The following is a 25,911-nucleotide window of genomic DNA, read 5'->3' as shown; positions in this document are numbered from 1 at the left end:
AAACATGGGGAGAAATCTATTTCTTTTGGGAAAAAAAAAAAAAAAAAATCCTCCCTCCCCCATTGCAAGGGTTGCGGTGAGTTAGTAAACAGCCTGTCTATACTTACTACAGAGACAAGTATTCAGAATCGGAGGAAACTCCTTTGATGAAGGCACAAATGGGAAGAGAAAGGAAGACATTGTGGAGACAGGTTGACAACACCACGGTGAGACACAATGAACACAACAGTTGGGGGACATCCGCTTGGGCTCTGGCCTCAAGCAGATGGGTTTCCTCTGGCAACGCTGCACATGAGGCAGTAGTTTGCTTGTGGAGGGAGCTCAGGGTTGGGGATTCTACTGGAATCCACATGTGTGGCCGTTCTACCCCAGAGGGAGAAGATTCCAATAGGCCACTATATTGCTGCTCTCTGGAGAGTAGGACGGCTCTGTCTGGTGGGGGTGTCCAGGGGACCTGAGATGGAGTGTTCATGCCCTGGAGTGATTCCAGGAGCTAAGTAAAGATACTGTTACGATTTAGGTGGCCAGGAACTATAATTCTTATCCACTTTATGTATATTATTAACCATAACCATAATAGCATCTTAAATTATTTAAGTCCTGCTTTTACTCTTTCAAAGTATGTTTTCACCTACATTTCCCTTATACATGTATGAAAAGGGAATATATTAGGAGCCCCATCTGACAGTCAACGAAACTGAGGCACAGAGATGCTATCTGATTTGCTAAAATTAGCAGTTATTACTAGTTAGCAGTTCAGTTGGGCCTAGAACTCAGTTCTTTAAGCTAGTATCTCTCTACTGAAGCTGTTTTCAACCTGGACCACACTTTAGAGATGTGAAAACTCCAGGCTGTACTCCTCAATCCACCTGACTGAAGACTTTTCTGAGTTTTCCTTAACTCAGAAAAGCTGGGAGTGGGATCAAGCCTGTTAAAGCTCCCCAGGTGATTCCAATGTACCGCTAAGGTTGAGTATGACATCATTACCCTCACCTGGGAAATTCAGCCTCTCAGGCCACATCCCAGACTTAATGAGTGGAATCTTCAGTTTCACAAGATCCCCACACGGTCCCCATACACGTTAAAGTCTGAGAAAGGGGCTAGTGCATCTGGAAAGGCCTAACAGCCCCAGCCAGGTCTGAGTTGAGGCAAGGAGCCAGGGGCCACTTATTCTTCATTGCTTACACTGGGTTTAAGCTGCAAGGTGCAGTGTTACAGCTTGTGAGTGAAACAACGTGAAACTCGATAACCCCTATTTCTGATTCCCTAGAAATAGCAGAGAGGAAAGATTTTCAGATTAGGAGCAACACGGGTGGAAGGCAGGGCACCTTCCCAGCCTGCAGATGCACCCCTCTCCCTCCCTCCCAGCCTGCTCAGCTGGACTCACCCTCTAAAGACTTGGAAGGAGAGACAAAAGGGCTTTTCGTCTCTGCCTCCTTCGCTGGGCTCTGCACCGGAGAAGCAGGTGCAGACTTTGCAGGTGAGCCAGGCTCTTCTGGGGCAGTTTCTTTCTCTCCTGAAAAAAACAGAAAACCACCTCAGGATAGAGGTCAAATAGAGAAGAGATAATCAAGGAAATAAAGCCTTCTAAAAATTACTGTTTTCTATGTGGTCATCAATCCTTCTGGCTGATAATGAACCTTCTGGCTGAAGTTAGCTGCTCCCCCTAACCTTTTTAGATTTCTGCTACTTCCCTGGGAAGGCCAATGGGAGAGGGTGGAGTCATGTTTCCTTCATCGAAACACACCTACCAATATGTTACTCCAGATGTGGAGGACAACACTGCAGGAGAACTTGCACACGGCCGGACCAGAGCCTGGCTCTCATTCCTGTCCTGTCTCTGAAGAGAACCAGCCAGGAGCTTTATGTTGTGAGCACAGAGCACATCAACAGGTAAGAGGTGGACCCACAACCACCAACTCCCTTTATTTATTTTTTGCTGACTCCCCTTAAAAACACCCATGATTTCTTTGCATGTAACTATTGTTTAATTCATCAAATTTACATTTTCTGTCCAAGCAATCCCTAGGGATATAAAGTGCCATGTTCTTCTATTTGCTTTTCAGTTGGCACATTAGAGCTCCAAGCGAGCCAGCAAGGGATTTTTTGTTTTTGTTGTTGTTGTTTGAGACGGAGACTCCCTCTGTCACCCAGGCTGGAGTGCAGTGGTATGATCTCAGCTCACTGTAACCTCTGCCATCTGGGTTCAAGCAATTCTCCTGCCACAGCCTCCTGAGTGGCTGAGATTACAGGCGCGCACCACCATGCCTGGCTAATTTTTGTATTTTTAGTAGAGACGGGGTTTCACCATGTTGGCCAGACTGGTCTCGAACTCCTGACCTCAAGTGATCCACCCGCCTCAGCCTCCCAAAGTGCTGGGACTACAGGCCATGCCTGGCCAGCAAGGGTTTTTTTAAGTGCCTGCTTTGTGTCCAGGAAGGTGGCTGACTTGGGATGAGGAGGGGAGATGGTAGAAGACCCTGCCCTGAGGGCGTGACAGTCTAGCCCGGTGGACACAACCAAAAGCTGAATTATGTGTCTCAGACCCCAAGTGGTCAGGAAGCAAAGAGAAGGGGCAGCTCAATTTGGGTGGAATAGAGAGGGTGACAGGGTGGCCTTCCTAGCTGGAGAGGGGTTTGAGAGGAAGCCAGAAGTGTGGATGACTGACCAGGCTAGCCAGGAAGGGGAACCATGCCAGGAAGAGACAAAGGTAGGAACAAGGGCACATGAGCTACTGTGAGTGAATATTTGGGAGTCAACACGGAGAGATGGGCTTCACTCAAGATTCTGAAATAAAGGAGTGAGAAAAAGACATAAAGGTGTCAGCTGGTGGAGGGTTTTGATTGCCAGGCTAAAAGGCTTATACTAGACCTGGTGGGAAATAATAATGATGACTATGATCATTATTATAGCTAAAACTGATCTGGTGTTTACTGGCCTAAGCCATATTTCTAGGCACTTCTCTAAGCACATTACAAGTATTAACTCCTTTATGAGAGGGTCAAGTGACGTCATGAAGGAATCGAGTAACTGTCAGGAACAGAGCAATGAAGAGCATTTTTGCAATTAATGGAACTACGGTAGATATATTCTTTGATGATAAGCAGGAAGGTCCTCTCATGGTGGTCCTGAGCTCTCCCCTCCACCCTGGGGACTTAGAAGCAAGGGTGCCTCAGGGTCATTTACCATCAAGTTCTAGTTTCTTCCTCTCCACCTCTTTCTTGTACTCCTCCAACTCCTGGTCAGTGAGTTGGCTGAAGGGGTTGGGCACCGTCTCCTCTGAATCATCTTTGGTATCCTCGTCGCCCTTGGACATCAGCTGGCTCTCTGTAGACTGAAAGTTAACCACAGAGGGTGTGTCGCTCTCTGAACGCCGCAGTTGGGGCACAGGCCCCAGCTTCCTTTTAGATTCATGTGGCTGCAAGCGGTCTTGCTAGGGACAGCATGGCATGCAGCTCCTTGGAAACAGCTCAGGGCCTCGGGGTAGGGGTTGTTCATTCCTCCCCATTGCTACCTCACCCCTAGACCCAGATTTTTGCAACTGGCTGGATGAATATAGGGGGTCCACAGTCTGCCCCTGAAATAAAATCAAAGGATGCTCCCAAGCAGAAGGAAGACACACCTTTATTGCAATCCCTTCTATGGACACTTCCAAGCCATCACTATGCAAATACAGTTGGTGGCCCAAAGGCAGTCAGCCAAAGCCCAGCAAGCATAGCATTGGCTCAAGCAAGCTTCATGCCAGCCATTCCCCATCACTGCCCTCCCCGCCCGCCCCCACAGCAGTGCAAGCCACAACACACAGCATTAAGTTATATGCACAACACACAGCAGCTTCAGTGCTCTTAGTCCAAACTGTTAGTCCTGTTTCGCACACAGTCGTAAGTGACAAAAGGGCCAAGGTTCCTGAGTCTCAGATCTTCAACCTGCCTGTACCGCAGGTCCCTGCAGGGATAGTGGCAAAATCACTGGGTTTTGCCACCTCTGTGGAGCCCCTGGCTCCAAGGAGCTGACCAGCCGGCCCTTGCATAAGCTTCAGGAATTCTTTGACCCCTCCAGCCCAAGATAGGGACTAAAATTCAGACTCCACAGCCCTTTCTCCTAATTTGGCATCCTCATCTTGGCCTTTGAGGACGCAGCACTCTGAAGCTGAGGAGCAAAGAGAGTGAAGCCAAAGGGAGGTGAGCCTGGAGCCTGCCAGTCCTCCCTGCCCTGGCCCGCCAGGTCTTCTGGCCCCTGGGCCCCTTCCAAAAGGGAGGCCACAGCAGGCCTAATGTAGGGAATCACGGAGTCAACCGAGAATCCAAGACCAAAAACCCAAGAAGAGGGACTCTGAGAAGAGCACTTGGTATACATGGCAGGGGAGATTTTTGTTTGTTTTTTAAGTTTTGCTTATTGTACTAAACTCTCACCTCCCCCCAGAACATGGCTATTTCTATCCTTGACCCTACGGGATGTTCAGTGTTCCCCATCTTGGCTGAGTTGGGGTTGAGGGGAGGAAGGTGTGATGATGCAACTTTCGCACTTCTCCTGCCAACGGGCACCCACCCTGTGGGCTGCAGTCTTGATCTGAAATCACTGCATCACTACAATTTGCCCTGTAGAGAGGAACATTTCCTGTATTTCCCCGAGTTTTACTGCTAAGGAAAATGTCATGTCCATTGCTACCTTGCAAGGAGCAGCGGTGATTTCAAACACATGCCAGAATTCTGAACTTCACCCATTTTGCTAAGCACTAGACAAAACACTGTTCTATCTCAAGCACAAAAACAATGACAATACTTTCTAACTCAATGTGGGTTTGTGTGGGCAATCTTGTCCCTTCCCATCCTATAGGAGCATAGGTCTTGTCTTCATGCCCCCTCTCTATGGGTACATGATCATTTTCCCAGAGCTCTGGCTGGATGACATCATACCAGGCACAGAGGTCAGAGACACTCAGGGCTGGGCACACCTGGGAGTCTCCAGCCCCAAGCCTGTGAGTCCCCACTTCATGGGGTAGTAAGGGAGGACAGAGTGGAGTTCCATGGCAGGAGGTACGGAAGCTGGCCGCATCACTCCTGTGGGCAGGCTGGGCTGCTGTTCCCCTGCCCAGTGCCCACCAGGGCCATCAGACATTGTCCTCCCTGGTCCTCACAGCACCCCTGTGAGGTGGGCCTCCATTCTGCAGCAAGAGCACCAGCACCCAAGATCACAGGGGAAGGTGGGTATGAGGACTCAAGGGTCCTGCAGCCCAGCCCCAGGCACAGAAGACCCCGAAGGCAAACATGTTTCCCCGCCAGTCAGGGGCAGCCTCTGCTGTACCGGGCTTCGGCTCTTCTCGGCAATGACACTCGCCAGGAGCTGGGACTGAGGTCCCGCTGACTTCACATCTTGTCGGTTTTGTTCTCGAATCTGTGTGGAAAGGGGAGAGGGAGAGTGAGCTGGCTGTTCGGGATCAGCGTGGAGTTTGGGAGGGGGCATACTGGTGTGCCTGGGTTCTGGAAAGGTCCTCCAGCGGTGTGGGAGCCTGTCTTCTATCATAATGCAATCCTTGCAGTCTAAGGGGGGGCCTCCAAGTCTGTTCTAGGGTGAATTAGCAATTTATGTAAAGCACCAGATTTTCATGAAACCAGAAGGAGCTGTAAACTATGAAAAGTAAAATGAGGCATAGTTGATCCTAAGAAGCCCATGAGGAATTTGTTTTAAATACAGATTCTAGGCACCCACCCCCTCCCACCATTGAATCTGAATGTCTGGGGAGAGGGGAGAGGGAAGGAGGGTGGTAGAGGAGGGTGACCCAGGAATCTAAACTTTCAACAAGTGCTGTAGGGTATCCAGGCCCACACACTGCAACACTATCCTGTGAGTGATCTGACCTGTTAGAGGTGCCTGCTACAACTGCAGTTTTAAAGTAACATTAAAAATATACTCAAGTGAACTGTCAGGCAAAGGTCCGGAAACAAACACAGTGATATTGAAATATTGCAAATAAACCAAAAGGAAAATGGTATAAAATTCATTAAAACTCAGTTTGTGGGCAGGCCTTTCAGACACAGCAGATGTGTAAACCAAGCCCCGCTCTAGGTAAAGGGTTACGGGACCACATGAGTACGGCGCTTAGCACGACACCTGGGCCATGGTCAGTCAATGGTAGTTTCCCTCTCCTGTGAGGCATGTGAGATTGTGAGATGTCAGCAAGTCAGGCACATCCTGGGAACTCAGCTCCCGTTTGCGAGACTTGAGACCCCCAATGTGGGAGAAGAAAGAGTGGGATAAACGGCCTCCACTTACCTTGTTCCTCATCTCCAGCACTTCCTGGGGGTCGGTATAGAGAGGCACAAATTGGTTTGGGTTTTCGATGCGAATCGGCATGCCACTGCTGGATTTCTCCACCTCGTCAGCCTTCATCCACTGTACAAACACAAGGCCATGGGGCTGAGGTGAGGGAACAGGCCCATGCATCCTCCCTGGTGGTCCACCCATGAGATCTGGGCCCAATGGCCTGCGTGGAAGGTCAGCAAGCCTACTCATAGACACTCTCTCTTCTTCGGCATCTTTGATGTCTGTCTCCAGGAGCAGAGAAGGGCAACAGATGACCCAGTTACCAATGAAGGCCCTCAGGCCAAAGGTCGGCTATAAAGAACGTCCAAGAGTCGGGGTCAGAACCTTGGGAAACAGCTTTGACACACAGGCAAACATTTGGGCTTCAGTATTAGGTAACTTGATTTGAGTTTGGAGAGCTTCATATTGTTTGTTTGTTTGTTTGTTTTTTGAGACGGAGTCTCCCTCTGTTGCCCAGGCTGGAGTGCAGTGGCGCGATCTCGGCTCACTGCAAGCTCCGCCTCCCGGGTTCACGTCATTCTCCTGCCTCAGCCTCCTGAGTAGCTAGGACTACAGGTGCCCACCACCACGCCCGGCTAATTTTTTTGTATTTTTAGTAGAGATGGGGTTTCACCGTGTTAGCCAGGATGGTCTCGATCTCCTGACCTCGTGATCTGCCTGCCTCAGCCTCCCAAAGTGCTGGGATTACAGGCATGAGCCACCGTGGAGAGCTTCATATTGTTTTATGAAGAGCTATTCTGTTTGGCTATTGGCTACTTTTATGTTAAAGAGAAATTGACAGCCTGTGGGTGGGGAGAGGGAGAGAAAAGGTAACTTCATAGAAGTGGCTGTGCAGCCCGCCTCCTGGACTTGCATCAGATCTGAAGTCCCAATGTTAAATGCTCCTCCCTTGAATTTCCCAGAAGCCCCCTGTGGATGTGGGAGAAAGAAACACAAACCAACTGGTTCTGCGTCATGTGCCTGGCCCAACTGCCTTCTGGAGAAATCTGCTCCTTAGATCCAAAAACTCAGGCAGAGGTCAAGGAGGAAGCGGTCAGGGGCTCAGTGGGCCTGAGCAGCTGCTCCCAGAGGCCAAATAGGAAGCCCAAAGAGGATGCTACTAACCTGGGGCAGGAGAGGTTTGTTCTGTTCCTGTTTTAAAGCTGCTTCATCCTGCAAATGCAGCCTGCCCCTCTCTGCCCGGGTGTGTCCTGGGCTCCCCCTTACCGTGGTCTTGGGTCGGGGGCTGCCCATGCTCCTCTGGACCTCATCAGCCACATTGACCCGCAGGTAGGTGTTGGGCGTGTTGAGCCAGCGGGTCTTCTCCTTCTGCTGCTTCTGGGCATGCTGTCGCAGGGCGGGCACTGGGGCACCATCCTCCTCAAACACGAAGGCTGTGACCGTGGCTGGAATCTCCACCTCACTTTTGTGTTTGGTTTTCTCTTGAACAAAGGGGTGGCGGTACGTGTAGCCCGTTCTGTAGCCCTAAAAAGGACAAAAACAGAACCACTTATGGGGTGAGAAAAAAGGCCTGTACATGCACATACACGCACACACACCTTTCCTTCCATCTGCTTAAAGGACTCTTCATGTAAACCCAAATCTCCATTAAACAATCTAGGCTTTCCACTCTTCTGGTATATTTCAGAACTGTTCCCTCTTCCTGGTCCCCTAACCCCTCTCTTTCTCTGCCCCAACAAGTCCTCTGATCTGGGCTGAGAAAATCCCTAGACCTTTGTGGACCAGACAGACAGAGCTCCTCATCCAAATGGAGCCATAGATTTCCTCTGGTCCAGTGGCTCCCAGCCCTGGCCGCACACTGGAATCACTGGGGGAGCTTCACACAAACACTGACGTCTGGGCCCTGATGCAGAGTTGCCCATTTAATCAGATCACGGCGTGGCCTGGGCTACAGGATCTTTAAAAACTTCCCAGATGATTTACCAGTCACCCCTCCTTTCCTTGACTCTGAAGCTTCTTAACAATTTCCTTCTAAGAACCCTGAAAGCAGACTCAAGAACATTCCTGTCTCCTAAGCAAGGCCACGTCCCTCAAAGCTGGAGCTGACTGCTTCTTGGAGAGAACAAACATTCTGGAATCCTGGCAGCTGTTGGAGCAATATTCAACTCTCCTTGTCTTCTTTTATTTTTAAATTAAAATGGCATTAAGGTATCTTTCTGATTATAAAGGAAACACAGATCCATGTAGAAAAATTAAGGGAAATAAAGAAATAAGGAAAAAACTGAATTTTATGCAAACTCCCACTCCAGAGACAACCACTAAAAACCTTTCCAGTCTTATCTCTATGCATACGCATGTGTGTCCATGTATGTTTGATACTAGTAAAATGATATTTCCAATTACATATAATGGCTACTTAACTATTTTCCTTTGTAAATTTGTTTATGTTCTCAGCCCATTTTTCTTTTTTTTTTTTTTTTTTTTTTTTTTTTTTTGGTTGAGATGGAGTCTCGCTCTGTTGCCCAGACTGGAGTGCAGTGGCCGGATCTTGGCTCACTGCAAGCTCTGCCTCCTGGGTTTATGCCATTCTCCTGCCTCAGCCTCCCGAGTAGCTGGGACTACAGGTGCCCGCCACCTCGCCCGGCTAGTTTTTTTGTATTTTTTTTCAGTGGAGACGGGGTTTCACCGTGTTAGTCAGGATGGTCTCCATCTCCTGACCTCGTGATATGCCCGTCTTGGCCTCCCAAAGTGCTGGGATGACAGGCTTGAGCCACTGTGCCCGGCTTCAGCCCATTTTTCTATTGATGTTTCTCTTTTTCACATTGATTTGTAAGCTCTGTAAATTAAGAATATTAATTTTTTCACTATCATAGATGGTGAAAATATTTGCCTCCATACTTTGTCTTTTACCTTGTTTATGGCGGGGGAGTGGTTTATAAAAATGCACATTTTGAATTGTTTAATATCGTATCTATCAATATTTGTCATGATTGCAGACTTTTCTGCTGTGCTTGATAGGTCTTCCCTAACACAAGGGTATCAAAAACATAAATCTATGTTTTTTAATATCCCTATGAGTTCACTTTTTATGTTTACCATTTTGATAAACCAGGAATTTATCTTGTTGAAATAAATGAAGTAGCAATCTGCCTCAGTTTTCTTTCCCAGATGGCAAGTAGTCTATCTTTCCCCTACTGATTTATAAAGTGCCTGTTTTTCCTGTGTTAAATTCTCATATATTTTGGATCTATTTCTGGATTCTCTAAGCTGTTGCGTTGTTTTGCACGTCCATTCTGCTAGTGCCATGCCATTTAGTTGCTAAAGTTTTATCACACTTTGTCATGGTGGAATTAGTATTCCTAATTACTTTTATTTTTGTAACATTGTCCTAGCCATCCTGAATTTCACATGGAAGGGCATTTTGTCAAGTCCTTGTATCTTCCCTCATTTTTGAAAGAAATCCATTGAGTTTACTGATTAATTTTGGGGAAGTAACGTCTTTACCCTATTGAAGCTTTCTAACCAAGAATAAATTATAGCTCTTCACTGACTTCGGGTTTTCTCTGATGTCTATTAATAAAGTTTTATGGTTTTAAAAAATGGATTCTGCTTTTTAATATTTTATGATTGTACTCCATTTGCAAATAGGATTATTTTCTCCCATTATTATATTTTCAAAGTAGCTAATGTTAAGACACAAAAACTTCTGATTTTTGTACATATTTGCATAATTGACCACCTTAAACTGAAATCACCTTTGCAAAATTATGACAGTAAGATAAGTAAGATATGACACGGCTGACTCTGTCTTGCTTCTAGCCTCACAAGCTGGCTGGCTTTGCCCATTCCTGGATGTGAGCCAAGCCAACTTCAGGAGAAATTTAGTTTATAGTGTAAACGATGACAGCCCTTCCCAAAAACTAAATTGCCCTTGTAAAACTAATGAAAGACCACCAAGTTAGGAAGAGGAAAGGGGCCTGAATTTTCTAAGATGTAGGCATAGTTAAATAATTACCAGCCATTATTCCAGAGGTCACACGATTTACAACTTCCCCAGTTACTCCTGTAAATAATATCACTATTGTAGAATCTAAGATTGGCCTTTGGAGATATCTTTTCAGGCTTTTGCATTTCTGACAACTGGGACTCGGTCAGTCCTGTGGCCCCACCCATAGGCAGACTCAGTGCACAAGCACCATATTCCACACTCCTATAACTGTATCCCCAACCAATCAGCAGTACCCATACCTTAGCCCTCTACCCACTAAACTATCTTTGAATCTTCCTGGCACAGTGGCTCACACCTGTAATTTCAGCACCTTGGGAGGCTGAGACAGGTGGATCACTTGAGCCCAAGAGTTTAAGACCAGGAATCTTTGAAAAACCCCCTTTGAAAAATCCCTAACCTCTGAGGCTTCAGTGAGATTGATTTGAGTCTATCTCCTGCATGGTGTGGCCAGGCTCGCATCAGTTAAACTCTTTCTTTACTGTAATGCCATGGTCTCTGTGAAATGATTTTGCTTGTGTAATGGGCAGGAAGAACCCATCAGGTGGTTATAAAAGTATTCTCATTATTTCTAATATTTTTTTCAGTTGATTTTTTTTTGGACTTTATAAGCATGTAACCACATTATCTGTAAATAATAATTTCCTTTCCTTTAAAAGATTTATACCTCTTTTTTTTTTTTTCTTGAGACGGAGTCTCGCTCTGCTGCCCAGGCTGGAGTGCAGTGGTGCGATTTCAGCTCACTGCAAGCTCTGCCTCCCAGGTTCACGCCATTATCCTGCCTCAGCCTCCCTAGTAGCTGGGACTACAGGTGCCCACCACCACGCCCGGCTAATTTTTTGTATTTTTAGTAGAGACAGGGTTTCACCATGTTAGCCAGGATGGTCTTGATCTCCTGACCTCGTGATCCACCCGCCTCAGCCTCCCAAAGTGCTGGGATTACAGGCGTGAAAATATTTATACCTCTTATGCTTTTTTGTTTTTTGAGATGGAGTCTCACTCTGTCACCCGGACTAGAGTGCAGTGGCACAATCTCAGCTCACTGCAACCTTCACCTCCCGGGTTCGAGCAATTCTCCTGCCTCAGCCTCCCGAGCAGCTGGGACTACAGGTGTGTGCCACCAAGCCCAGCTAATTTTTTGTTTTTTGTTTTTGTTTTTTTTTTTCTTTAGTAGAGCCGGGGTTTCACTGCATTAGTCAGGCTGGTCTCAATCTCCTGACCTCGTGATCTACCTGCCTCGGCCTCCCAAAGTGCTGGGATTACAGGCGTGAGCCACTGCGCCCGGCCTAGACTACAACTTTTCATAGAGGACTCTGCAGATATGACAACATCCACAGCACTTAGTTGGTGGTGGCAAAGTCCACAGTTTACAAAAATTCAACTACTATTAGAATAACCACACATTCTAAATCAAATTTCCCATCAACGAGGCTTCAACAACCTAACTGTGATGCTGGCCGTTCTTGTGCCCACCCGATGCCTTGTAATTCCTAGTTCCAGGGGGCTAAGCCTCAATGGACTGGTCTGGAAGGGCAATGTCAGCAGACTCACCAGGTTGTCCAGCATCCTCATGAGGGCCTCAAACTCGTGCTCCCCCAGTCGGCTCTTCTGCATAGGCCCAAAGGTGCTCCCGGCCCACTGCACAGAGCCCACCTCGTGGGGCCGGTGCTTCTCCTGCTCCAGGAGGATGAGGTTCTCCACTCCCCCGGCACTGGACAGAGCCGACACCTGTAGCAAAGAGCAGAGAGCCCTCAGCCCATGTGCACACGAGTACCTTGCACTTACGTATGCTCCTATATGTGATGAGAGAGTGGGGAGTCACAGAGGAGAACTTAGAGGCCAAACTGAGAAAGAGCCACCCACATTTGATAGGCATGCACCCATTTCCAAGAAAAGAGCTATTAGTTTATTTCCTGATGCCAGTTCTTAGAGATTATAAAGAATGAAATAGCAAGCGTTAAACCTTAAGACTCAAACAAAACAGAGGACTTAAAGTTACCTGGGATACAGATTAACCTAGAATTGTGATTATATCTAGGGAGGGAGGGAAGATGAGACTGGAAAGGACTTCAAAGGGGACTTCAGTTCTTGTTTGTAGTATTTTGTTTCTTCAAGATTTGAAGCCAGAGGTTATGAATATGTTTGATCTGAGTGGTAAGTATGGGTGTCTATTATGTTAGTCTCTGCATTTTTCTGTATGTTTGAAATATCTCCGATGTTTTTTATTTTTATTTTGAGACAGGGTCTCTGTTGCCCAGGCTGGAGGGCAGTGTCACAATCTCAGCTCACTGCAGCCTTAACCTCCCAGGCTTAAGTTATCCTCTCACCTCAGCCTCCTGAGTAGCTGGGACTACAGATGTACACCACCACACCCAGCTAATTTTTGTATTTTTAGTAGAGATGGGGTCTTGCCCTGTTGCCCAGGCTGGTCTCGAACCCCTGGGCTCAAGCAATCTACCTGCCTTGGCCTCCCAATGTGCTGAGATTACAGGCATGAACCACCATGGCTGACCTCTCCTATATTTTTTTAAAAGTCACCTGAAAGAAATAGGCTGGCTCCCAAGCCAATGAAATTTATTTGTAACCTCATGGGATGAATTCACAGGTCCAAAGGAAGAATACATTCTCCACAATGGGGTTAGTCAGTCAAGGAAGCCCAGAAAAAGGAGACAGATAAAATGCCTACAGCCAAGCGCTGTGCAGGGGTGAGAGTTCTCACTCATGGACTTAGATTGTCTGTCCCATTGTCAAGGCTACATGGGGAGGGCAATGCAAGTGGTTGTAGGCAATGGACTCTGAGTATTAGGATAAGAGGTGTGTGTATACAGTAGGCAATTTTAGAATGATCCTAAAAAACACTCATTAATCTAACAAATCCTCTTATTTTTTTAATTCCATGCTCATCTAATGGTACATTCTATTTACCCTCATGTATCTACTACTCAGATATAATTGGTTAGGGTCTGGCTTCCTGGATGATAAATCCAGCTACATAAAGGGACAGTGGCTTGTGAATATTCCAGGTGGTGAGACAGGTGTTTTGCACTGCACATTATTATGTTAGCATTCCGAATAAGATATGATATCCCGTGTTAGCCTGCTTGTTATGGGAAACTGCTTTAATTACACAAACTTTCAGTACTTTTATGACAGTTACTTTTTACTGGAAATGAAAAAATCCAGTTTAACCTGCTGACAAATACAGGTCTATGAACCCAAGAGGATCAGGGACAGACCTTAGAGTGTGTTAAATTCATCATTTAACAAATGCCCCTGTGCTACTTCTCTGAGGTCAGCCAGACAGCCTTCCCAGGTGACCCCTGTCACCCTGTGAAGAGAAGGAAGCAAGAATATTATCTACGCCCTTCTCATCCAAGCCATGCGTCTAGCGGAGGACAGACAGACCTCTCCCACTGCCCCTCACAGCCTGGTGAGGCAGCGCTTCTCCAGGTAATGTTTAAGGGCACGGACCTAGGCACCAGGCTGCCTGGGTTTGAATCCTGGCTCTGCCACTTACCAACTATGTGACTTTTAGCAGCTATTTACCATCTGTGTGCCTCAGTTTTCTCTAAAATGAAAATAGCAGTACCTACCTTATGAGAAGTCTTTAAGGTAATACATCTAAAGCACTTAGTGTAGCACCTGGTACATATGGGGTGCCATATAAATGTTCTGATGAATGAATTTTGAGAAGCGCTATTCCCTGGGGACCCATACTTAACGGAGAGGAAGAGAGGGAGAGACTGCCCACAACCTTGTAAGAGGTGCCTCCTCCCACCTCCCTCTTCCTCCCCCGGTTTCCATGGTGATGGGTAGCAGATGGAGAAGAACTGCCTGAGCTTCTTCCCATCTGCCTGTCGGCAGAGCAGGGAGCTGCCATTCTCAGTGGGGGATGACCCAGTTTCCCGGAACCCCAAATTGATGGGGAGCAGAGAGAACACCATCCCCAGGAGAAATAAATAGGCTCTCAGCCTTGAACTGCTAACATGACCATAGCCACGTTCGCTTGTTTGCCAAGGTCACCAAGGGAGAAAACTTGGCCCACAATGGAAACAGAGCTTCAGTGCTGGCCGCTTCACCCAAAAATGACCTGGCCAGGGCTGTGCTCCCAGCGGCACCTGCAGTCGCTGTTACCTAGGCTCTTCATGCCCTGATCCGCCCACGCCTCCTCTAGGTTTTCCTGCTTTTTTCTTCCACATCTTCCAGCTCTATTCCCGCCTCTAGAAGCCTCTCTGCTCTACCAGCAGGGAGGAAAAAAAAGGTCACTGGAGCTTTCCCGGGGCTATCCGTCTGCATTGCCTGAGGTCCTGTAACAAGGTCTGAGCAAACCAGTCCTGAAAAGAAAGTGACAGCAACTGGGGGAGTGGGGCTGTGAGGTACAGAAGCCCGCAGTTCTGCCCTTTACACTGTCCAGAAACTGTTTCTGGGGGCCTGCACCCTGGGAGAGGCGTACTTTACCATGTGGGGTGGTGCGACACGTGGGCATCCCTCTCCATTCATTTTTAGGGCTGAGCTATCTTTGCAGAGATGATGTTTTTACAGGAGATATTTTCTTATTGAAGACTCTTCTCCCGAAGGAAGATAGGGAGCTCTTAAGAGTTCAGATGTGGGAAAGGGAGAGTAGCTTCCCTGTATCCCAGAGGCTCCACCAGATTCTTCCACCAGTCAGTGGTCAGAGCTCAGGGCCAGAATCTTTGGTTGGGCAGCAGGCGGGGGCACCACATCACATCAGAAAGGCACCAGCTGGGTCTGTGTCCACCTGCTCCTGTTCTGACCACTGCCTCTAACACTTCCTCATCATTATCTTCACAGCTGTCCTCACCACATACCCTCTAAAAATGACTGAAAAGGTCCCACTGCAGAGCCTCCACCAGTGACTTTTCCAGGCAGATCTCAATCTCCCCAGAGTACCTCCAAGAGAAAGACCTCTTCCTCTGGGTGATGCTCTGCCTAGGCCGGCCAGGAGAGGGCGGACAGGACACCAAGGGGTTGGGCGAAGAGCTGACTCATCCAGGAGCAACGGGCCTCTATATGTCAGTTGAGTCCTAAAAATATCATCAGCAACACCCCTCTTTGCGTCCTCACAGCAACTCGCTGGGCCCCACGTCTACAGTTGAGGAGACAGAGGCTCAAGCAAGGCAAGTCCTCTATCCAAGGGCACACAGCCCAGAGTGGGGAGAATGGAGCCCGGTCAGCCTGGTTTGGTTAATAAGGTCTTTTCAGGGTTGTGCAAGGCCCCCTACCTGCTCCTGACCAACTTGCCACATTGAAAAGTGTGTGGTTGGCTTATCCAACACCACCTTGTTGTCTATACAACTACAGGTTTGTGGCCGGGCGTGGTGGCTCACGCCTGTAATCCCAGCACTTTGGGAGGCCGAGGCAGGTGGATCACGAGGTCAGGAGATCAAGACCATCCTGGTTAACACGGTGAAACCCCGTCTCTACTAAAAATACAAAAAATTAGCCGGGCCTGGTGGCAGATGCCTGTAGTCCCAGCTACTAGGGAGGCTGAGGCAGGAGAACGGGGTGAACCCGGGAGGTGGAGCTTGTAGTGAGCCAAGATCGTGCTACTGCACTCCAGCCTGAGTGACAGAGCGAAACTACGTCTCAAAAACAAAAACAAAAACAAAAAAAACAAAAACAAAAAACAACTACAGGTTTGTCTGTTTTCCTACTGCTTCTCCACCAACTCCTCTAAGGGGTTCCCTGATCACTGACACGCCTGTCATCTCCATTCCTTCCCAGTTAGGGATTCCATGACAGCTTCCTGGACATCATTTGGGGTTGCCCTGGCTATTAAGGCTGCCACATCAACACTCCGATTGGCCTGCTTTCCGCTTCTCTTTCTGGACTTGACCATGTTCCTGGCCTTTGCGAACCAACCCCCTCCCCTCAAAAAAAAAAAAAAAAAACCTATCTGTGTGTCCGTTAGGCATAGGTGCAAACAGGCTATACCCCATGTAACATATGAGCATGGTAAAAAATTTCTATGCCTTATTACAGTTTCTCCCACTGTCCAGTTGATGAGCCCAGGCAGCTCCCCAGACTGGGCACTGACTCCCAAGAAGTGGGTATTTATTGGTTGTTGGACAATGCTGATACATTTTTCAAAGCCACAGAACTAATCCTAAGTGTGAAACTTCAGGATAAGGTGGTGCCAAGGCAGAGAAATAGGGCAAGGCCTTTAGAAGGCTGGCATCAAAAGACTCCCTGAATCACAGCCAACAGGGTCACCACATATGCCCACAGGCCCCTGTCAGAGCTCACTCCTGGGCCCACTTCCCAGGAGAATGTGCTCACCTGTATCTCACATGCAGCCTGCAGGTGAAAGATCTTGTAAAATGCTTCCTCTACGGTGTCACCCAGAGCAACCACTCCATGGTTTCTTAGCACCAGGATCTGCAGAGGAATAAACAGTCAATTAAAACCTTAAGTCTTCTAAACTTTAGTTAAGAGGGAGAGGTTTTTCATTTTATTTAGATCAACTTCCACAACCAATCCCAGGGCCCCTTCTCCCAACTCCTTGTTTATGTTCTCTAATCAAATACCCGAAAGCTACCCAATATGGGATTTTAACTCAAAGCATCTACCCTGAGAAACTGAAAAGGCATTTTAAAACTAGGACTAAATAGCTTGATCAGTTTCTTTAGGCAAAGCCTGGGTTTTTAGGCATTTTAAAAATTGAAATTGAAAAGGCATTTTAAAACAGACTAAATAGCTTGGTCATTTCTTTAGGCAATGCTTGGGTTTTTAGGCCTTAGAAAGCTTAGAAGTTTGAAAAACTGGTGTGCGTATTAAAGTGAACAAAATTATTTGTTGTCCAATACAAAGTTCCCACCTCAAAAGCCATCTCTTGCTCCTGTGACTTAGTCGATGTGGGAGTCAAAGCCCCAGGGGGCAGTTCTCTGAGAGGTGGCCCTGCAGAAACAGGTGAGCCACATCACCGCTCTGGGCCTTAGGTTTCTGCACCATAAACTCAATGAGGCCCTGTCAGCTCTGAGATCTCACAGCTCTAGAAAGAGGCCACAGTGACCTTCTAATCTAACTCATGGGTTTTACAGAGAAGAAAATAAAAGCCTGAAAAGACTAAAAGTCTCAGGCGGGTGTGGTGGGTCACACCTGTAATCCTAGCACTTTGGGAGGCTAAGGTGGGCGGATCACTTGAGGTCAGGAGTTCGAGACCAGCCTGGCCAACATGGTGAAACCCCATCTCTACTAAAAATACAAAAACCTAAAAATTAGCTGGGTGTGATGATGCCTGCCTGTAGTCCCAGCTACTCGGGAAGGTGAGGTGGGAGGATCACTTGAACCTGGGAGGTGGAGGCTGCAGTGAGCCAAGATCGCACCATTTGCACCCTAGTCAGTGACAGAGCAAAACTCCATCTCAAGAAAAAAACAAAAAAACAAAAACTGAAAGTCTCTTAGCTAATTAGGGGAAGCATCTGAACTAGAAGCCAGGGGTTCTCACTATTAGTGCAATGTTTTAGACTCAGTCAGGGAAAGGTAGGTAAAAGTCGGGGAACCCAAACTGAATTTGTACCAAGAGCACAACTCCCTAAAGTCCAACTGCATCTTCCCTGCCAGAAACTTTTCTTCGTTGGTTTTACTCTCAAGAACTCTCTGGAATGAGATGACACCAGCCTGGGAGCTGGGACACAGATCCATGTGTCAGATCTGTCTCCAGGCAGAGCCTGGGCTGAAGCCTCGTGGCTCTCAACATCACATCCTCTCTTGTTGAAAACAGCTGGTATTTTTTCCTCTGAAGTGCCAGAGAAACAGAAAGAGACGATGACTGTGGCCCACAAAAAGTACTACAAACAATGAATACCCCATCTCTCAAATTCTTGTAGCACTTCGTAGATGTGAACATTTCATCCCTCTCCCCACACTCTAAATAACGCTCTGGAGGACGTCAGAAGACAGAGGCGGGATGCCTCACTGTGTTAGAGAAGACAGGGACTCGTGGGAAATGACTCGGGCAGTGCATTCCTTGCCAGGACAGTGGCAAAGCACCCATCAACCCAGACTAGCTCCATGGCTGTGCCATACTGAGCTAACCACCCCCAATTATGTGCTGTTATAAAACTGGGCTCAAGAGTTCAGTCAAGCAACAATAAGATTCCATTTTTCTCTTGCAAGTTGGTGGAAAAATAAAGGCAACAACACTCAAGTTTGGGGAGACTGCAGGGAAGTGGCACTCTCATATCCTAGACATGGGGTGAACAAACCATGTGAGGCAATTTGGCGACATGAAGTAAGAGTTCTAGCCCGTGCAGCCCTAGGAACTTGTCCTAAGAAACTCATCCCAAGCTCACACAAAGATTTAGCTGAGAGGATTTTCATCAATGTGTTGTTTTTATAAAGAAAAAGCTCAGAAAGAAAAAAATCTTTTTTTTTTTTTTTTTTTTTTTTTTTTTTTTTTTTTTTTTTTTTTTTTTTTTTTTTAGACGGGGTCTAACTCTGTTGCCAAGGCTGGAGTATAGCAGTGTGATCACAGCTCACTGCAGCCTTCACCTTCTGGGGTCAATCAATCCTCCCACCTCAGCCTCCTAAGTAGCTGGGACCACAGGTGCATACCACAAAGCCCCACTCATTTTTGTATTTTTTGTTGAGACAGGGTTTGGCCATGTTGCACAGGCTTGTCTTGAACTCCTAGGCTCAGGTGATCCACCCGCCTTGGCCTCCCAAAGTGTTGGGATTACAGGTGTGAGCCCTGCACCTAGCTGGAAAATACCTTCTCATCTTCAACCACAGAAGAGTATTCAGGTAAAGTATAGCACAACTATTCACATAATGAAGTCTGTGAGTAGTTGTACTATAATTTAATTAAATTTAATAATTTAAAATGGTGTTAGAGAAAATATTTAATAACATACCCAGGTAATTACTATATATTGCTGAGGGAAAAACAACTTATTTTATGATCCTAGTTTTGCAAATATAAATTTGAATATATTTGGGGTGCACAGCAAAATCTCAGGGTAGTGGGATAGGGAGATCTTTCTTTTTTTCCCCCCTCTCTTCCTCCCTTATTGTCCAATGAACACATGTCACTTTTGTGATGATGGCTTTTGATAATGCCACTCCAGATTATTGTCCCAGAAGAGCTAAGCTAACCTTGCAGGTGGGTCCAAGGCACTTCTGCAGGTTGATCCGATCGGCTTCCTGCTCCATTTCCCCATTGAAGTCATAATAGGCCATGTCCCCCACCAGCAGGGCGTTGTGGGAGACAGGCAGGAGGCCCCACTTCATGGCCGACACCTTAGAGAGACAATGGCGTGGTTAGCACCTGCAGCCCTCCCAGCCCTTTCCTCAGAGCAGCACGGTCCAGCTCCACTCTGGGGGCTGGTGAAGGGTGAGGGTGGGGAGGAGGCACAAGAAAGGCCTGGGCTCCTCCACCACCTGGCTTGGGTGTGCTGTCACGTGGCTTGCTCTAGCGTCTTTCCATCACTGCTTTCACAGCAGCCACGTCAACATATCACCTTTTAGAACTGCTAGAAAGAATGCACTCCAGAGACCTATTGCTGCCCCTCCCACTTCCCCTGCCTCACACAGCTTTGCTTTTGTCATATAACTCTGGGAAGGGGTAGGCTGTGGTGGAGTTTGCACCAGGCTAGGGTAAGCAGAGCCCAGATCTCTTGGGGTAGGCTGGAGACCCTCAGCTTTGGTTTCAGTGCAGACAAGATCATGACTTTTGACAAAGAGAGAGGCCCACTGAAAAGTCCCATGTTAAAAGGAATGAAATTATTAGCTACCCAATACAAAGGTCCCACCTCAAAAGCAATCTCTTGCTCCTGGGACTGGGATAATACAAGTGCTGGGGACCAGGGTTGAAACACAGGTTGTAACCCATTGCCCCACCACTTATTAAAAGTGAGCTGCTCATGGTGGATAGAGTGTGCAATATTTTTTTTTAAGCAAGGAGCATGGAGGGGTTTAGAAGAACCCTTGCCCTCCTTCACTCATTCTGCCCTGACTCAGCCCTGAGCTCTGCAAAGATGCATACTCGGCACAAATACATCTTCACATCTTAGTCCAAATTCTGGAAGGTCTGAGTGCTCATAACCAGTGTACTTTGCTGAGAAAACGGGCTGATAACAAGTCAGCCTACTCTGTCCCTGTAGGTGTGTGGCCTAGGGGTCAGCAGGGTAGGGTGGGGTTCGGGGGGAGTGCCCAGAACTGGTTGTCTGCCGTCTTTCTAAGTGACATCGCAGTGCCTTAGGCACACATGGAAAAATGACCGGGGGGGACAACCTGCTCCTTGAGGCTCTTCTTTCTATTCCCTCTCAGTTTTGTTTGCAATGTCCCCTACTCTCAGCCTACGCTGAGCTATGGGAAAGTGGACACAGTCCAGGTTCCCACCAACTGGTTGTCCTCTGTCAATATATCTCCTCACCAGAGCCTGGCTTCGTGGGGGCAGGCCCCACCCCTTGGTCCAACAGGACTGACCTGAGTAGAAACTTAGAAGGCACTGTCCCCTGGGCAAGGGGTCCCAGCTTGTGTATGCAGCAGGGTGGGGACACAATGGAACAGACATTCCACGTCTTCACGTTATGCTATGACTTTAGTAGTCAGAAAGGGGGAGAGGCTGGGTGTTTCCACGTTGGGAGGTCTCTCGCTTCACCTTGGCCTGAGTTCTAGATCTTTCCAGACTGTTTAAAGTGACGAGATTGCTACAACCTCGGCTGCCTTATGTCTTTCCCTGGGTGGCTGAGAAGGAGCCCACTCACCGCTGCTGTGGCCGGTGTGTGCAGGTGGATGATGCAGCGCACGTCGGGCCTGGCTGCATAGATGGCCGAGTGCAGACAGAAGCCCGTGGTGTCCACTGGGAAGCAGCTGCTGCCCTTCTCCACCACCTCTCCCAGAATGTTCACCTTAATCTGCGCCAGGGAAGAAGAGAGACTTATGGCAACAGGGTGGCGGAGGCCCCTCACTCCTCTCCCAGCTGGTGGGCCCAGCATGTGCCACCCACCTATCTTCACACATTCCAAACACCATGAGCAATGATGGACTTGGTGTTGGAAGAAAACAAACCAGTTCCTGCCCTCAGTGAGCGCATAGTCTAACAGGAACACAGACGATTGTAATTCAGCAGGAGAAATGCGAGAGCAGAGTTTCTCAGGTTTGACTGTGCATGAGAATCACCCAAAGCCCAGTCAAATGCAGGTTCTGATTCAGAGGCTGAGAGGGGCCTGAGAGCCTGCATTTCTAACAAGTTCTCAAGTGATCCACAGACCACACATGTGGTAGCAAAGTGCTAGAAAAGAGTCATGCACAGAATTCTCTAGACAGAGACAGGGGGAGTCTTTCATCCCAGCAGAGCATCTGAGAGGCCTTCCAGGGGGAGTAATGTCTACATTGAGCCCTTTCTCAATAAGGCGCAAAGAGGCTGCGGCTGCTTTACCAATGACAGCTCTAGCCTCACTCTGCACCCTCACTCCCCTGCCTCCTGGATAAAAAGCAGTAAAATATTTAATCACAGAATTTCCCATGTCCTGAAAGCCCACAATCCAAGGTAAACAGAACTCTCTCTCAAATCACCCAGCACAAATCCAAATCCTGAAGCCAGCCCCTCCCAGTGCACTCTCACTGAACACCTCCCCAGCTTCCCAGAGTGCAATCTCCCGGCAGCTAGGAGTTAACCTAACTTCACTGACTGCAGTTGTTCCCTGGACCTGTTAACAAGTCAGATGATAGTCTCTAAAACTCACCACAAATTTAGCCCTTAAAACTGAGGCAGCCATGACATTCTGAATGTGGCACACAGAGCAGTTCCTCAAATTGCCCATCACTCCCACTCCAGAAAGCCCAGGCAGACAAGATGGGCATCAAAGCAGGGAGACCGACACTAATGTGGGCGGAGGGATGTGCTGCTGGCGTTTGCTTATACAGAAGCATCAGGAAGATGTTCAACAAATCTTCACTTACAATATCCTATTTTAAGTGAATCTCACAGACGTCAAGGCAGCATGACCCCTAAAAGCTGCAGCAACTCTCCCACCTCAGGTATTTAAACCCGAGTATGGAGTGCTGGCCTCCAGTTTCCTTTAGCCCAGCTCCCCTACTTCCTCGGACATGTGGCCTGTTTAGAATTCCCTCTCTCAGATGATCTCTCTCTGATCTTACATATTTTATATCTCATCATTGGATGTGTGATCTGTTGTCACTCAAGAATCTCCACAGCCTAATACAACAGCCACCCTCCCATATAGTGCCTTTGTACAAATGGGAAAGCAGGTACTCCTTCTTGAGGACAGCCCAGGGACATAGGGCTTGATGTGTGGGTATTGCCTTTGTGCAAATTCAAAACAGAAGCCCAATGCTAGGACACACTTAGTGAGTGGAGTACAGGTTGGATTTCACTCTCTCTTCTCTTATTAGCCAGGCTCCCTTGTGCAGTGCACAAACTGTACAACCACACACAGCAGCCCTACGTCTACACACGCTCCATAAACATCTCATGCCCATGCCTCAAACCTGTATCTCTAGCCTGCATCTCTTCTGAACCTAGAATAACCAAATGCCAACTGACATCTCTTGAATGTCCCACCAGCTCCTCAAATTCAATTCCACACTCCCAACCCAACTGATCACCAGGCCTACTAAGCACAGAAGCCTGGAATTTCCTTCCCAGCTTGCTGTAATAACCCCACCTAGGTGTCAGTTGGCCTCCACACAGCTTTCAGAGTGATCTTTCTACAATAGAAACCTGCTTGCATTACTCCCCTGCTTGCACTTCAGTGGCTCTGCGTGTCCAGCAGAATAAAGCCAAAACACCATAACAAGATCTTCTATGCCATTTATCACCTGGACCCTATCCCCTTCCAGGATCACCTCCAGATACTGAACACTTGAGTCAGACTCGGCCACTCACCTGTCCTCCCAAATGCATGCACAGGGCTCTTATATGCACCTGGGCTTGATGCATGCTGCACTCCTGCTGAGGACAGAGTCACCTCCGCCAAACCTCTCCTTGCCACCATGGTCTAAGTCTGCTTACCCCACTGGTTCACATCCCACTGACTCCACTCCTGTACCATGGTTTCAGCTAGAAGCCTCCTCCCTCATTCCCTCCTCCTCCTACAGCTCCTGGTGGGGTAGGGTGCCCCTTTCCAGGCTCCCCAAGCTTCCTTCACCTCTACTGGAACACTCTCTACCCTGAGCTTAAATAGCTGATTACCTCGCCTCTCTCCTCCAACCAGACCATGAACACGTTACAGACAGAGCCTGTGTCATCCTTGTCTCTGTGGTTCCAGCTCTGACTTGGCCATCACCTCCTTGGGTAGCCTTGTGCACGTTGCTTACCCTCCCTGGGCACCAGTTTCCGTTCCTGCCTCTCAAGTGGCCTTGGCCATGGTAGAAGTCCTACCCTACCTAGATATTCTATGACTTGCTGAGCCTGGACTTTTGACTGAGTAGCTGGGCTCTACACCTAAGCATGTCTCAAGCCTGGCAGAGGCCCCCAAGGTGGCATCCTCCTCTCCGAGGTACATGGCACAGCAGCCGCAGCCCATGTATCTGAGAAGGATTGGGCCTTTTCTGCTTCGAAGACAGTCCTTTCTACACTTTCCTCCTCCCATCCAGAAATATTTCCTGAACTAAAGTAACTTTTGAAAGCCTCTACCTCATCTAAAAGGAGCAACACTGAAAGGGGACCCAGAAGCATCTCTAATGGTGCCAGTGCTGGACAAATCTCGTGCTGCTTTGGTTCTTACTCTAATGTACCCCCTATCCAGAAAGGCCCCCCACTCCCAACTATTGAGGTCTAATCCCAGGCGTAGCCATCCCATGAGTCTGCTGAGAGGATGCCAGGCCCATCTCTGCTCCCTCCTCCCTCTCACTGCACTTGCCGCCTCCTCCTGGCAATTGGTCTCTTGGTCGCATCATGCTCTGGCACTTAGTTTGTTCCATGTGTCTTCTCTGCCCTACCAGATTGTGAGCTCCACAGCGCAATAGTGACCAATTTGGAGATGACCTAGCACTGTGGGAACAGAGAGAGTGCTGTCATTTCAATAAGGAGTGGGCAGTGATGCTGGACTGTACTCACCAGGCTGGACGCTGTGACTTCACTGCAAGAAACTCCCTTAGGGCTGATCAGGAAGTGGTCCTGCTCCTTGCTGACTCTCAACTGGAGGAAAGACACACGTTCTCAGGAGGCAAGGAGGGAGAGGGGACATTTCCAAGGACACTGTGCTTGAATCCCCTCTTCCCCTGAATCCACTGCACCCAAGTCTTCCTCTAATGAACTCTTATCTCTCCCCCCTAGCCATGAGAGATAAAAAGGACTCAGCCTTTATTTGGAGCAGGGGAAAGGGAGCTACAAAAGGAAACTTACTATGATCAAGGGTAACTCTAGTATACGATCCAGGAGTTCCTTCCCATCCAAAGAAGTGCCCGCTGGGCAGGCTGCCTTATCAATGACCACAGTGGCTAAAAACCTCGGCAGGGCTCAGTGCATTTTGGCCAAAGGTCACCAGCAGTGCCATGGCCATGCCAAGGGTCAGGAGTTCTCCCTTTGAGTTTTGTGGGACCACATGCGGTGCCCCACCCAACTCCAGGGTGTTCTGCTCACCGTGACATAGGTGTCGCTCAGCTGGGCCCAGCCATAGAGGTCCAGGAGTCGGTAGACACTGCTGATCTTGCACCGCATGAGCCGCTCCCCTTTGGCCAGGTTCAGGGAGTCAGCGGTGTGGAGGTCATTAATGGGTGTCATCATGGAGACATCTGCAGGAACAGTGCAGTTCTCTCAGGGCCAGGGCCCATCTGCCCTCCCCTTCCTTGCTCCAGTGTTCTCCAAATTCTCACTGGCACTAAAACTGCACAGGAGACTTCCCCAGGCAGGGAATTACACATTCTTTGACCCTTACCTGGGGAAGGAGTCCACAAAATTGACATTTGTGCCCAATAAACTCTGCTCATTCAGATAAGCTTTTGCTCAAAAATCATGGCAAGTCTCAAGGCCATAGAATGAAGGGTTCTGGAAATGCCGCACAGGTTCTGGGAATGCCAAGCTTACCATAAACTCTGAAGATGGGCACTGAATCAAAGCAAGAGTAAATCTGAGTGGAAACAGGGGTATATTTCATCAGTTATTATTAATGAAGAAGTTACTAGTCATTAAACCAGCTATTACATTGTTTTTAACGACACCATGTAATAACATTTTCTGTGATTTAGAAACAGGGAAAATAGAAAGCCAGATCAGGGATGGGTGCGGTGGCTCCCAGCATTTTGGGAGGTCAAGGCCGGCGGATCACAAGGTCAAGAAATCGAGACCATCCTGGCCAACACAGTCAAACCCCGTCTCTACTAAAAATACAAAAATTAGCTAGGCGTGGTGGCACATGCCTGTAATCCCAGCTACTCAGGAGGCTGAGGCAGGAGAATCGCTTGAACCTGGGAGGTGGAGGTTGCAGTGCACCACTGCACACCAGCCTGGGGACAGAGTAAGACTCCATCTCAAAAAAAAAAAAAAAAAAGAAAGCCAGATCAGCCTGGAAGTAACTTCTTCAAGTTTTTCTAAAAAGTCATAAACTTCTGGAAGTGGGTGCAGCTGTGGCTGGCTGAAAGGCTGGCTCAGGCAGGATACCTAGGCTCCTCTCTGGGCATGCAGTCCCTTAGCTATATGGTGGTTCTTTCTG

The 25,911-nt window shown here is 48.1% G+C and overlaps 1 protein-coding gene across 3 annotated transcripts in view; it reads right to left on the bottom strand.

The window, feature by feature from the left end:
- ADD2 (adducin 2) overlaps positions 1 to 25,911 on the bottom strand; it is a 111,720-nt gene that overhangs the window by 14,677 nt on the left and 71,132 nt on the right. For all 3 annotated transcript variants that reach the window (XM_050754413.1, XM_050754415.1, XM_050754414.1), the window contains exons 5-15: positions 24,843 to 24,994; positions 24,318 to 24,398; positions 21,001 to 21,150; positions 19,388 to 19,531; positions 16,571 to 16,669; positions 11,822 to 11,998; positions 7,531 to 7,788; positions 6,274 to 6,393; positions 5,305 to 5,394; positions 3,187 to 3,334; positions 1,388 to 1,516 (exon numbers count right to left, since the gene is read on the bottom strand). In XM_050754413.1, the coding sequence (XP_050610370.1) occupies positions 1,388 to 1,516; positions 3,187 to 3,334; positions 5,305 to 5,394; positions 6,274 to 6,393; positions 7,531 to 7,788; positions 11,822 to 11,998; positions 16,571 to 16,669; positions 19,388 to 19,531; positions 21,001 to 21,150; positions 24,318 to 24,398; positions 24,843 to 24,994 (1,548 nt within the window). The remainder of the gene's footprint in view (positions 1 to 1,387; positions 1,517 to 3,186; positions 3,335 to 5,304; positions 5,395 to 6,273; positions 6,394 to 7,530; positions 7,789 to 11,821; positions 11,999 to 16,570; positions 16,670 to 19,387; positions 19,532 to 21,000; positions 21,151 to 24,317; positions 24,399 to 24,842; positions 24,995 to 25,911) is intronic.

This window comes from Macaca thibetana, chromosome 13 (genome assembly GCF_024542745.1).
Source record: "Macaca thibetana thibetana isolate TM-01 chromosome 13, ASM2454274v1, whole genome shotgun sequence".
In the NCBI taxonomy this organism is placed as follows: Eukaryota; Metazoa; Chordata; class Mammalia; order Primates; family Cercopithecidae; genus Macaca; species Macaca thibetana.
Note: the sequence above shows the minus strand (reverse complement) of the source record. Positions and strands in the feature narration are given on the sequence as shown.